The following is a 14,628-nucleotide window of genomic DNA, read 5'->3' as shown; positions in this document are numbered from 1 at the left end:
AAAGAAGAAAGAAAGAAAGAAAGAAAGAAAGGGCAGAGGGAGAAGGAAAAAGGAGATGTTTCATATGAATTGTTTCCTAAGTAATTTGGTGGTGATTTTGCTCAGCACACCCCGACAGGAAAATAATTTTGATATAACTTCTGTCTTGCACAAATATTGCAGAATCAGAAATAACTAAACCAGCACCATCAATCTTCAGGTTTAAACTTCTGCAAAAATAAGTTTATTTATATTTGAAAACTTGCTTAAAATCTCAGCAGTACTTCTATACAATACTAAACCAGAGGGAAATCTGGGTAAAAATATTTTTAATGGGCTCAAACACAATTTACTGCCCATTGAGATCTGTAATCTTTTATAAATAAGGAAGCTCTGTTGCCTCCATAGCCTTTACTGGAGGTCAGGCAGAATGCTGAGTGTCTGAAGGGTAGTCCAAAATAGCAGGACAAAAGGCAGTGGCTGCGGATGCTTAATGTAGTATGCTTACTCTGCCCCAAGCACTACAGTGCTCATGGTCATCAGTTTCTTAACAGTAACACATGCAGAGTTAGTGAGCTTGTCTGCAGGATACAGGACTAGAAGGCGTACTGCTGCGATTCCACTACACCACACTGCCTCTCAGATGGAGCATCACATAGAGCCAAGGAAGGTGGAGACAGAAAAGGAGGGACACACGGCTAGGGTCTCTTCTCAAGAGTCAGCAAACAAGGAGGACTTCTTTAGAAATCCCTGTGATGTCAGTCGTCTGAGGGTATTAAAAAGAGGCACTTTAGAGACACGCTAGAGAGATGGCCTGCAGCAGCACAGGTGATTTCTTACGTGCCTGACTGGCCAATTACGCCAGCACACTCCACATACTATGTAGCAAAGCTTTAATAGCCCCTGAATTATGCGCATTAGGAGGCTTAAGATAAAGAATACCGATCACTTGCAGTCTGAATAACATCTGGATGAATTCACTAAGTTGCTGAAACACTCCTCTAAGGATTATTAACACACACATAAAATGCAGGATGAACACACAAGATAATCCCCCATTAGTTTAACTCTTCGGCTGAGGCTTTTTTTTTTTTTTACTGGATGAAAGACGTAAAGAAATATGAATCTGATGTTTCTTGCCCAGAGGATTTCTCCAATACACAGCTGAGTCAATATAACACTGAGTGAAGCAAAGATCTTCGTGAAGAGAATGTTTTCTCACGCCATGCACGTCTACGCTTGGTAGCATATGCTAGGACAGATTCTGTCTCTCTCCCCTCCCGTCTTGCTTTGCTTCCCCATTTTTATGAATAAAATGGCTTGACTGTTGCAACTGCATGGAAAATGAAGGAAATGGTGATGACGACTTGGAAGGAATCTGTGGAGTCAGGAGTTTTGCTCCACTCATCCTTGTATCCCAGAATGCACCACAATGCCTGGCACACAGTGAAGCTAGCAATTCTTGAATAAAGCATTCTCTAAGCCACAATCCAAGCAGCGAGTCTAAGGGTGGGTTATAGGCCATTTTCTCTCTTCTTGGCAGCTCTGAAAGATGCACTGTTCAGCTTCAGAGTGATAAATGTTAGTGCCTAGTACAAGCAACTGAAGTCAACTCCCAGGACCAAGACGATCACGTGCTTTGCTGCTTTTCTGGGTTACGAAAGTATGTCGCTAAATACGTAGCAGTCATCCTCCTGTGCTCATTTCCAGTGCTTATCCTTATCCACAGTATAGACGCCTATGACTAATATCAAACACCTATGAAAGGTCCAAAGATGCAGGTGAGGGATGCGATGTGCATAGCTGGCTTTTGAAGACTCCTATGAGACGGTTCCTACACACCACTGTGATAGAACACTCACCTTGCCCTCCTCACGCACATGCATGCAAAATAACAAGGATAAAAAAGATATCAAGCAAAGTTAGAAGACGATGAATTTCTAATGTTTCTCTTGGGTCCTTTTATTCTCACTTCTATGAATGAAAAAATATAGGTGGCAGTTGTACAGTTCAAGACAATACCCTCTGCTTAGTTGAACAAAAATAATGTGCTTCTCTTAGATACACCTTTTATGCACGTCTTTATTTTCAATACTGAGAGTGAGAGTGCCTTCTTTGAAATATTTTGGACCACCAGGTCACTCGGAAAATGTCAAGGACCAGGTAGGGTATTGAGTAGGAACAATAAAGGTACAATCTCACCCTCCAGTGCCTCAGTTTTCAGAGGAATTACAGGGAGTAGGAAAAGAAGGGAAGAACACAGTATCAACAGTGTCTGCAACTATTGTCAGAGAAACACTGATAAGAAATATATCAAGCTGGGCATGGTGGTGCAGGCCTTTAATCCCAGCACTCGGGAGGCAGAGGCAGGTGGATTGCTGTGAGTTTGAAGCCCGCCTAGTATACAAAGCAAGCCCAGGATAGGCAAGGATACACAGAGAAACCCTGTCTCAAAAAACAAAAAGTAAAATAAATATAAAGGAATATACCCTATGCCTGTGGTGGTAGCGTACGCCTTTAGGTCCAGCACTGTGGAGTGAAACTCCAGAGGTGTGAAGGACGTGTGTCTGTCTCTTGGGGTGGAACTCTGCATTCAAGGCCAGTCTGGTATACGGAGTGAATTCAAGAACTACACAGAGAAGCCCAGTCTCAAAAAAAAAAAAAAAAAAAAAAAAAGACAAAAAAAAAAAAGTTCTCTCACTGCCGCCTGTAGATCATGATTAGCACTCTCGGCTCCTTCTCCAGCACCATGTCTGCCTGCACAATGCCATGTCTCCCACCACGAAGACAGTGAACTAAACCCCTGAATCTGTAAACTAACCCCAACTAATTGTTTCCCTTTATAAGAAACAAAAAGAAATAGGTCTTTTAAAAAAGCAACTAATCAGAAAACTACTCTAATATATAAAATAAGAGTGAAATAAAATGTATAAACAAGGACTCCTTTAAGATTTTTCTCTAAGCAAGAGAAACACATCAGCACACGAGAGGGGACACTCTGCTGGGTCTGTCTGTGGCTCTCAACCCTGAAAAATGTTTTCCAAGTACAGTCTCACAAACATGCCTGGCTAGCATAGAACTCTCTGTGTGGACCAGGCTGGCATCTAACTTACAGAGCCTGGCCTGCCTTTACCTCCCGTGTGCTGCAATTAAAGGCATACACTGCTATATCTGGCCTGATCTGGGTGTTTTGTTTGTTTGTTTGTTTGTTTGTTTGTTTTGTTTGGGTTTTTTGTTTTGTTTTGTTTTGTTTTGAGACAGGGTTTCTCTGTGTAGCCTTGTCTGTCCTGGACTTGCTTTGTAGACCAGCGTGGCCTTGAATTCACTGCGCTCCATCTGCCTCTGCCTCCCAAGGGCTGGGATTAAAGGCATGGGCCACCACTGCCCGGCCCTGATCTGGATTTAAAGTGAGGCTTGCAAGACACCTTCTCCTAGCTACTTCAATTTAGTAGATGTGGTGGTTTGAAAAAAATGGCCCCTATAGGCCCATAGGGAATGTCACTATTAGAGGAGGTGTGGCTTTGTTGGAGGAGGTGTGGCTTTGTTGGAGGAGGTGTGGCTTTGTTGGAGGAGGTGTGGCTTTGTTGGAGGAGGTGTGGCTTTCTCTGGGGGTGGGCTTTGAGGTTTCAGAAGCTCAACATAGGCCCAACTCTTCCTTCGTGATGCTTGAGAATCCAGATGTAGCACTCTCAGCTCCCTCTCCAGCACCATGTCTGCCTGTATGCTGCCATGCTTCCCACCATGAGGACAATGGACTAGACCCCTGAATTGGCATGGTCATGGCATGTCTTCACAGAAATAGAAATCCTAACTAATTAGGATTACATTAGGAACCTGGAGTCGGTTTCAGTATTGCACACACTGTATCATTTCTGACCTCTACAGGACCTGGAAATATCCAATTCTTCTGGGAAACTGTCTTACAGAGGTCATGAAAAGACTAAAGTATGTTCTTTTCTTTTTTGTTTTTGTTTTTGATTTTTGTTTGTCGAGACAGAATTTCTGTGTGTAGCCCTGGCTGACCTGGACTCACTTTGTAGACGAGGCTGGCCTCCAAATCACAGGGATCCGCCTGCCTCTGCCTCTCGAGCGCTGGGATTACAGACATGTGCCACCATCCCCAGACATCTCAAGTGAAACTAAAGATTGACAACTGAATAATTAACTGTGTAAAATATAAGTAAGTGGGCCACTCAGTACAAAGGACTTCAAGGGCTTCAGAGCCCTGTGGAGGGGTTTGCTATAACTTTGACATTTCGAGGCCCTTGAGATTCAAGATTTTTTTTTCTGCCAAAGTTCATTGCTTTCTACTAAATAGAAGAGCTTCCTCTTGCCAGAGAAATTGTAAACATTTTAATCAAAGGCAAAGCTTATCATGTAAATATTTTGTAATTATTCTGGGTCTGTTGTATATATCCTTTTTCATAAAATGATAGCTTTGGGGGTGTTTGATTCAAGTCAGCAACACTGCACGTCTTTAATAGCTGCAGGAGTCTTAATTCCTTGAATGTGTGGGAAATGGTTTCTTCTTGTACAACTAGCAAAGAGACGGCTATAAACTGACTCTGAAGAGCAAGCCATGACTAATTAAATGAAAACAAATGTGAATCTAACTTTAGCATGTCAGTATATGCTTTTTCAAGCGTCTTATGCTCAGTTTTTGTCTTAGAACCCCAAACACTGTGGCGTACGTGACAGGATCACTCTTATTTTAAATGCAAGGAAGCCAGACTCAGATGGCAAGCCTGATACAGAGAGTGCTCAGCACTCTGGCTTTCAGAACAGTACGTGTTGCATTCAGTGGAATGTACCTACATCCACAATGAAAACTGGACCATTAGAGACACATAGCAACATACTGCAGCTGACTGTGTTGGCACCCGCAATCCCAGGACTCAAGCTGAGACAGTATAACAAGATCAAGACCAACCTCAGCCACTAACCAGACCTGTCTTCAAAACAACCAGCATTGGTTAGATGGGGAAAGGCATTTCCCAACAAACCCATTGAGTGTCTCTCCGTGTGTCTGTCTCTGTCTCTGTGTCTCTGACTCTCTGACTCCCTCCCTCCCATTCCTCTCCCTACCCCTCTCTGAGACAGGGTTTCTCTGTGTAGACCTGGTCACCCTAGAACTCACTGTGTAGACCAGACTGGCCTCGAACTCAGATATTCACTTGACTCTGCCTCCCTAATGCTGATATTATGGGAGTGCACTTTCTTGGGACTTACGTGATGGTGGTAGAGAACTGACCCCCAGAAGTTTCCCTCTACACACATACACACACACACACACACACACACACACACACACACACACACTTCCATTCTCACACACCAAATGAATAAGCAATAAACAAATATAACTTTGTAAAAAGAAAACGAATGCACATATACATACATACCTATGGCAAACAGCTCTACTCCAGACTCACGGAGGTTTCTAGATGGTGGGATGATGTCATCTTGGGATTTTCCATCTGTGATTAAAATGCCAATCTTGGAAACCCCACTCCTCGATCCTGCTTCTGGTTTAAAGCTATTCTCAAAAATGAAGTTCAAAGCAAGACCTGAGAGAAAGAAAGACAAACCGAACATCTCTAATGAAAGCCTGCTAGTTGGAAAGCATATCCCCATGGTGAGTGAGATGTGAGCTTTCACTTTCACAGCAATCTGGAAAGGCCTAATGAAAAAGCCAAATCCACTGGAATAAAGGAAGTACAAAAGAGTGAGCTATTGCACCAGGTTATACAACATAGATGATAACACATTCTGCATTCTTCCTTGGACTTCTTTTCTTCAGAGAAGGGAAAACAAAAATATCAGCAGAGTTACTCTAGAATGATACATTTTTATTTATTGGAATAATAAATATATTTCTCTTGGATGAATCTTTAATAAACATTTTTGTCTCTGACAACACTATTTAAGAAATCTTTTATTTATTTTTCTTCTCTTAAAATTAATATACAAAACAATAGGTTTCTTTATTACAAACAGTCTTTTAGACCACCAATTCACTCAACAAACATCTGCTGGAGTCTTGCTAAATGTCAAGCACTAGGTAGATGATAACGCTCTCCCTTTTCCTCTCATTGATCTTATTTATTCACTTACTTAACTTGGGGGCCAAGAATAAGGGTTGATTCTAGAACCTCACACACGGCTTCACTGAGCCAGACAATGGTCTACATGCCAGACTGAGTTCTAAGACCCAGCTACTGCCTTTTGAAACAATTTTTACTTGGAAAGAAAAGTTTTACAACATGCAATATTTCTTCTGCGTTTAATAATTTTTTTCATGGGTATTAACAATTCCAATAAAGTAAGCCTCAGATTGGTAAGGAATCTGTTCAGATAGTACTGGAGGTGTGGTTCAGTGGTAGAGCCCTTGTTTTGCCTGCAGAAGGTCTTGGGTTCAATACCCAGCACAAAAAAAAAAAAAAAAAAAAAAAAAGGAAGTTGGAATCTAGAGAACTTAGTGCCTGACATGAATTTGGGGAAAATTCTCGGCCATCATTGTTTCAAGAATTATGCCCTCATCATTTCATCATTTTCCTTTCTCTTCGGTATTCTTGTTATCACCTGTGTCTATCTGGCTGTTCTACAGTCCTTACATTTCTGATGTTGGCTTTTTTCCTCCTTCTTTTCTGTTATGGAGCTCATTGAGCTTTGAGATTCTCCATGAGTCATGGCCAGCCTACTAAGTCCGCCAAATATGTTCCTCATTTGTTTTATAGTGGGTGTTTATTTGGTTTTTGTTCCTCTCCTACGGCTAGCATTTCTTTCGGGTCTTTTAATTGGGTTTCCATCTTTCTCCTTGTATTGCTCCTTGGTTACTGCATATTGCCTACTCTACCCATTAAGCTCATTAGTACGCTAAAAAAATAAATCACATCTACACTTATGTTCATGCCACAGATAAATTTAATGTAAATATTGTTACATTACTCCGTTATCAAAAAATACTAGTGGGTCAAAAGTCTTCAAATATTTACATGATAATTAGTAACTGAAGTCTCAAATAAGGGCAAAGAAAAAGTACTAATTAAAAATAAGATAGCATTGAGTGTGATGATGCACATTCAGAATCCTAGCATTCAGGAAGCAGAGGCAGAAGGCTGTTGATTAAAACCCTGTCTATTCTACATAGCTAAGCTTTGTCTCAAGAAATGGATACGATGGGCCACAAGGGTGGCAAGCACTATGCAACTGGTGACAGCTACTGGCTTCCATGATGGCTTCAATTTCTTCTAGAGTCAATCCTCTCAAACTATGGGTCACATGAACCCCTATATATCTTTGGTCATGAGGCTGGCAAGCAATCTGGCAACAGTTAAATGTTACTGAATTACAGTGGACTAAAAATTAATTCAAAATCAATATGCAATGAGCTGGACATGATGATGCACACCATAAACCACAACACTGGGGAGAGAGAGAGCGACCAGGGGGATTTCTGTGAGTAGGAGGCCATCCTAACCTACACAGAGAGTTCCATGCCATCCAGGACTACACAGTAAGACATTGCCTCAAATAAAGATAGATAGATGATAAATAGATAATAAAAAAGATAGATAGATAGGTAGGTAGATAGATAGATAGATAGATAGATAGATAGATAGATAGATAGATAGATAAGCAATGAATTGAGGTGGCTTTGGCTGCACTCGCCCATGCTCCATCACACAAAGATCAGTGCAGCCTTATTGCTGGAAACATAACATGCACACTGCACTGTGTGTGGCATCATACTACACAATGCCAATAAACGCTGCCTGCAACACCTGGCTTCAGACTACTGTACACTGTGAATTGCAGTATTTTACTGAACACATCAAGTTTTCTACTTGCTTAGAAAACAAAGATTTTTTTTAATGTCTTTCTACCAACATTCCTCAGAATTTAAGTATAAAATCATTATACGTTTGGTTTAGATTGGATTAAGTCTTAATATGATAAAAAAAAAAAGGCCATCTAAGACCTTTTAATGTTATGTGGGAGAAAGAGGAGGAGGAGAAAAGGAAGAAGAAGAAGAAGAAGAAGAAGAAGAAGAAGAAGAAGAAGAAGAAGAAGAAGAAGAAGAAGAAGAAGAAAAAGAAGAAGAAGAAGAAGAAAAAGAAGAAGAAGAAGAAGAGGAAAACAAAACATTGTCTACTCTTTACAAGGAGAAAAATATGGTGATACAGTTGTCCTTCAGCAAGATGTTTAGCTAAGAATGTACATTGAAGAAAACATACCTGTCAGAGTATTTCCTCCTTTGTAAGGAAGGCTTCGGACAGCATCAATCACTTCATCTTTTGTGGTAAAGGCATTCAAATGCCACTCTATTCTGGGGTCCCCACTGTACTGTGCCAAACCTGCGAAAGAAGAGAGAGAAAGTACCTGAAGAAGTTACACTCTACTCAGGATCTCACAACTACACAAGAAAGTGGGATGACTAAGGGCCTCATCTGTCTAACATTCTTTTCTTTGCCTGGCTGCGTGTTTTCAAAGAGAAGCCCTGGCATCAGCTAAAGGAGTCTTGCTGGGTGTACCTGGGAGTGGAGGGAGTTAACATACTTTCTAGTTATTTAGGAGTTATCAAACAATAAGGTATTTGGCCTTTAAATGCAAAAAGGTTGGCCATGTGTAGATAAAAAGTCTAGATTTATTTGTTGTCATTTTATTCTTAAAGGGAATGATACTCCTTAATGACTACTTAGAAGTTACAACTATAAAACCTTTTACAGAAAATATATTATCGTATTGCTTAGACTATGGCACAAAGATTCATAAGAGTATTTTTTCTTTTTATCTTAACTAGAATTAACTTGACAAAGAGATTGACAAAATATCATTTCCACCTTTTTAATTCAACATTTCTCTGGACTTGGCTACTTCTTTTACATACAGGTGGCTGCATGATAAATTTTTTTTCCTGATAAATTATTATGCAAGCTCTGTTCTAAAGCTTCATCCTCGTCAGTAGTAAAGGGGAGAGTGAGTTTCCAGAGAATAAATGTGTTCAACAGTCAAGTGAATGATAGCATCAGGAACTTAGTAGGTATAATATAAAATTGTTCAGAAGACATATGTATTGATCTGCACATGTGCTTTCTGGAACACCAGGGGAATTGATCCTATAACTTTGGACGCAGCTTTGTAAAGGGTTTCTGAATTTCTTAAGAAGCTTCCCAGAAATTTTGCAATAGTAACTAGCTCCTATGATCCATAAGTTGTACCAATCCGTGTCTTCTCTGAGCCCACGTTGAACGCTGTGACCAGGTTTTCCAAAAAATTCCGCACCAGCCTGAAGTTGAATCTCCCAATACTCCATGACCCATCCACCAAGATGACGATGTCAGCAATGGCTGGAGTCTCACAGAAGAATTTTACTTCTGCAAAGTGCAAACCACAAAAACACATGTGTTACTGTCAGAACTTTTAAAAGTGGGAGTCGACTTCAGTGTTCAGATAACTTAGTGCTAAGAATACAATAAAGTTCCCATCAAAGCTGCCATCTTTTTTTTTTTTTAATAACTCCTTCCTTTAACTGCATTCTTCCAAGGAAAAATCTGTAGTAATGGTTGGCAGCAGACTCGAGGGCTCTGGAAATAGTTAGCAAAGTGCTGTCAGGTTTGGGCCAACCTGGCAACTCATCCTGCTGTGTGCTTTAGAAAGTGGTGTCTGTACAAAATCTTCCACCCTTGGGCTTCAGCCTGCAGAATCTTTCCAGGAAATGTCTCAACAATATCAGTAAGGGTCATCTTCCTGGGGCAGGCAGGTGGCCAGGAAATAAAATAGGCCGCCCTCCTGCCCTGATAAGCCTATGTTGGATAAGCCAACGCTAGGTGATCAATCTAAAAATGGTACAGAGATCTCTAATTAAATAAGATGCTCAGTTGGAAAAAGAAAATAAGGGTTCAAAGGACTTCTCCCAGTCTATTTCATGTTGTTGCTGCTGCTTTTCTTATTTTGTCTATGTGACAATAAGATTTTTGCCCCTAAAGATCAGCTAAGTAACTGGTTTTATCAATAGTTCAGAGAGTGCTTCATGTAATTGTCCATAAAGGACAGCAAGTTGTTGACATGGCACCACAAGTGCCTGACCATCATGGATGGTGCCCACCCATTGCAGGGATGCTGCAGAAGAGGAAAGGAAACCTGTCTTGATCACACAGATGGATGCCTAAGGTAGCACAAGTCTATGGGTGATGAGTTGAAAGCCACTGCTGTTCACACAGAGCCAAGACAGTGGAATACTCTCAACATACTTTATAAATCCTTAAAAGTATTATGGCAAGATGGGCACAGTGGCACATGCCTGTAATCCCAGCACTCAGAGAGGCAGAGGCAGGTAGATATCTGTGGGTTTGCAGCCTGGTCTAGAAAGAAAGTCCAGAATGCCAATGCTACACAGAGAAACCCTATCTTGAAAAAAAAAATATATATATATACACATAGACACATATTATGGCATTTTTAGTATTTTAAATGGCATTGCTTCAGACTACAATTTACCCTTCCCATAACTGTTTGCTTTTGCTGGATTTTCATACTAAAGTAGAACTGACTCTGTGTGTGTGTGTGTGTGTGTGTGTGTGTGTGTGTGTGTGTGTGTGTGCGCGCGCGCTTTTTTACTTTTTTGCCAGACCAATTCTACTTGGCTCATGTCTTAACATTAAAATGACAACATAACAATTTCTGAAATATAATTTGTATATTGAAAACAAAAATGCAGAAAAATAATATATCCATCAGGGAAGATGTGTTCACAGATGTAGCAATGGCAAGATGGGGGTTGGGGTTGGGGAAGTTCCAGATGCTATTTTGATTAAGTCTGAGATTTGCTGCAAAGGAGGGAATTTGTGCCTAGTAGTATAAGCATGGTCCAAACCCCCGGTTAGGGAAGGCATCAACCCTGGGAAAGACTCTATGGTGTTTTGCTAAACTGTCATGTAGTCAAACTGCCTTTGAAATATTCATGTTTATAATTATGGATCTGTGCTGCTCTCAACCTTGGTCAGAAAAGCTACTTATGGCAGTGGAGAGTAGCTAATGCAGAAATGCGTGACAATTCAAAGTGCTGAGAATAAACGACTACGAGTGCTCGGCCACAGATGAAATATGTCATTGGCCCACCCTCTCCAAGGCTCAGGGAAGACCATGGAAGAGAGGTACAGAGAGGATGTGAGAGCCAACAGATGGAGATGCGTGCTGTGAAGTGCTGTCTTCTGGAAATGCCATGACAGCTCTACACATGAACTAACAGCAGGTATGCCTGCCTGCACATGATCAAGCCAGTAAGAAATCGCAGCACGGAGTCGGGAGGGGTCCCTGACACCACCTCTACCTGAGGAATTACTGACAGTTGGCTGACAGCTGCAGGGGGAGGTAGAGCCACTTCTTTCTGAATGGCCATTTATATTTGTCTATGCCCCAGTGTGTGACACTACACTATGTGCAGATGGGCAGCATCAATTGGATTCAATGGGTTATGACCTAAAAAAAATAATAAATCAGGGACATAAATGTATCAGGAAGGGTGGGAACAGGAGAGAGAGGGGGATGGATATAACCAGGACTGATCATATATGTGTATGCAATTTTCAAAAACTGAAAATATAAAAAGCTTTTATCATTAAAAAAAAAAAAAAAAGACAGCCGAACTACTGTGGCTGGCAAAAGAGACAAGCAGTTAAAGAAAATTTTCTTTGCATCTACCATACCACATTTGCTTAAAGGAGCTTGATTGTTTTTTCCAGACATAAATAGGCATGGAAGACCCAGATCGTTTTACCAGACGGGGAAAATGTACTTGGCAATGGAATACTCCAGCCTTCATTATGGAAGCTCAAGAGTACAACTCAATCCAGAGCTACTAGTTACATTTTTTACCTTAAATTCTCCTAATTTAATAGAGGGAAAGATACCAGCTTTGCATTTGAGACTCAGCCTGACTAACTCAAGGCCAACCCAGATACCGCCACGAATCGTGGAAAAGAATTTCCTTAGGTTTTTTTTTTTTTAAACTTAATCTGGGGAAGTCGTTATCTTATTATGCTTATTATGCTTCAAGAACTCGTCTCATCTCATGCTACTCCCAACTATAATATAAAATTGATTATAAGCCCAAATAACCGATGACTGAAATGATACTAAAGTTTGGAATGTCGTTCACATGAACAAAAACACCTTAAAGAAAAAGCCATGCATGGTGGTTGACACCTACAGCCACATGACTAGGAAGCCTGAGTCGAGATGGTCACTGGGATTTGGGGCAAATCAGGACATGTGTCGACTAGGTTTTATTGGGGATAAAAATTAAACCTGCAGATCAGCTTCAGAAGAATGGCTATCATTATTATGCTGAGTCTTGCGGTTTGTGAGCACGGGGAGTATCTACACGCATGTCAGGAGCTGCGTTCCTCCACTGTTCTCCAGTCTCAACATGTGCTTCCGTGCATGGTTTGGTATGTTTCCATCTTTAGGGCAATCCTTTAAGTGACAATCCACCGATTAATTTTTGCCAGTGGAAGGAGCACCCATTATATTTTACTCTGATCTTATTTGGGCCACTAAAATGGTTAAATATTGCTTTGTTCACTTATTGGCCATCATTTCTTGTCTTTTAAAATGTCTGCCCCTAGTTCTTTACGCTTGAAACTAATGTGTCTTGTTTTCCTCTGTTGCATGTTCCTTCCTGGTTGTAATGTATCACTTTGTCTTATCATTCGGTTTGTTTGTTTGAGATAGTCTCCCCATATACCCCCAAATTTCAGTGATCCTCTTGCCTCAGGCTTTCTAGTTATGTGGTTATAGCTGTCAACCACCATAAATGACCAAGAAAACGCTCATAATCATTTCATCAGGATCCAGGATTCATTTAATGACTTTTAAATTAGTTTTTATGCCACTAGAAAAAAAATCAGATAATTCATTATCTGATGCATCCAAAGGAAAACTGTGGCTACAGACTCCTGTGGGGTTATATTCAAGGTTCCCCAGACAATGTGAAATAAAATCCTTAAAAAAACAGATAAGTAATTTTTAGAAGCTTTTACAAGTAGGCAATGGCTCTGGTTGTATCATGGAAGAGATAACTTTGTTTTTCTTTTCTTTTCTTTTCTTTTTTTTTTTTTGTTTGTTTGTTTGTTTGCTTATTTGTTTCGAGGCAGGGTTTCTCTGTGTAGCCTTAGCTGTCCTGGACTCGCTTTGTAGACCAGGCTGGCCTTGAACTCACTGCGACCCGTCTGCCTCTCCTCTCCCCCCCCCACCCCCCCACCAAGTGCTGGGATTAAAGGCGTGCGGCACGGCTACCCGACTGTTTTTTCAATAAAGAATCAAAATCATTTTATATTTGTCCAAAGCTCAAGAAATATTTTTTAATACATTGGCCCACTTTGACTCTTACATTATGCCCATGGGGAGACATTATTGTCACTCTTCAGAAAAGTAAACCCAAGTTCATACAGGACAAGTGACTGGCTCCATGGTCATGGTCAGGCAGGATGGGATTCCAGAACTTCTAACACACCCTGTCCAATACTGCAGGCTATGGTTTCCATAGACACTGTCCTCATGAGCATCAGATGCATGCAAGTGAGTCACCTTTGGAAACTTCCCTCTAGTAGGTATGGAGCACAGCTGTTTCAGCTCCAGCTGATGTTCCTCTCAACCAGAATGAAGTCGGTTCTCATCCTTCCAGTCTTGGTTGAGGTGTACCTTTTAAGGCATCTGCATTAGCTACATTTTCTCCTTGGACAAATGACTTTGAGAAGGAATGGCAGTTTTAGAGGTCTCAGCTGACTGTGTGGGAGGCCCATGGCAGGGTACGGGGCATTCGTATCACAGAGGCCAGGAAAGAGTAGGAGCTTGATGTCAGCCAGAAAGGCTGCCCCAATGACCTACGGCCTTGAAGGAAACCCTGTACCTTTCGTTTGGCCCCAACCATGCCGTCATATTGTGACTCCATCAAAGAGCTGATCTACTGGTTATGTCAGAGCCCTCTCCTTATCTAAGTTCTTCTTTTAAAAAACCTGTCACCATGGACAGAGGCAGTAGCATGATAAGCTCTTAGGTGCATCTCAATCCAATCAGGTAGGTAATTAAGTCAGCCACCACAGCATCCCTGGCGGATGATTGACCAACAGCACTCCCAGTGTTCTCTTCTAACCTGCTTACTTCTTCCTGGGATGTCTAGAAAAACGCTGTACATAAGTGAGTAGTAATCGCTTTATGTCCATTACATTCTATGTCGTTAATTATGACTGAGCTATGAGTGCCCATGCATTTGACTAAACATTAGTCTAGATGTGTCTGTGAAGTTTTGCTTGGTGAAACAGTAACGCAGATGGCTCTGTCTCCCAGATATAGGCCTCCCTTAATTAACTCAACATCAGTACCTGAATAGAGCCAAAGATAAACTAGGAGGGAACTCCTGCCAACTGCCTAGGCCAGCATTTTTTTTCTTGCCTTGAGCTTGCTAGCTTTGGGTCTAGAATTGACACCATTGCTTCTGGCCTTCAGATTTGAACTAAAGCTTGTCTCTTAAGTCCTCAGCTTGCTGGTTGTCTCCATGATTTAGTAAGCCTGTTCCTTATGAATGTCCTTTCTTACAAGTGTCTTTGTAATTAAAGACCGATATCAATCCTATACATAGAAAAGAGA

At 41.1% G+C, this 14,628-nt stretch overlaps 1 protein-coding gene across 3 annotated transcripts in view; it reads right to left on the bottom strand.

Annotated features, from left to right (window-relative positions):
- Positions 1-14,628, bottom strand: part of COL14A1 (collagen type XIV alpha 1 chain) — a 197,165-nt gene that overhangs the window by 133,770 nt on the left and 48,767 nt on the right. For all 3 annotated transcript variants that reach the window (XM_084747900.1, XM_084747901.1, XM_084747902.1), the window contains exons 6-8: positions 9,201-9,356; positions 8,217-8,336; positions 5,382-5,546 (exon numbers count right to left, since the gene is read on the bottom strand). In XM_084747900.1, coding sequence (XP_084604026.1) covers positions 5,382-5,546; positions 8,217-8,336; positions 9,201-9,356 — 441 coding nt within the window. The remainder of the gene's footprint in view (positions 1-5,381; positions 5,547-8,216; positions 8,337-9,200; positions 9,357-14,628) is intronic.

Source organism: Acomys minous (assembly GCF_964271855.1).
Source record: "Acomys minous genome assembly, chromosome: 12".
NCBI lineage: Eukaryota > Metazoa > Chordata > Mammalia > Rodentia > Muridae > Acomys > Acomys minous.
Note: the sequence above shows the minus strand (reverse complement) of the source record. Positions and strands in the feature narration are given on the sequence as shown.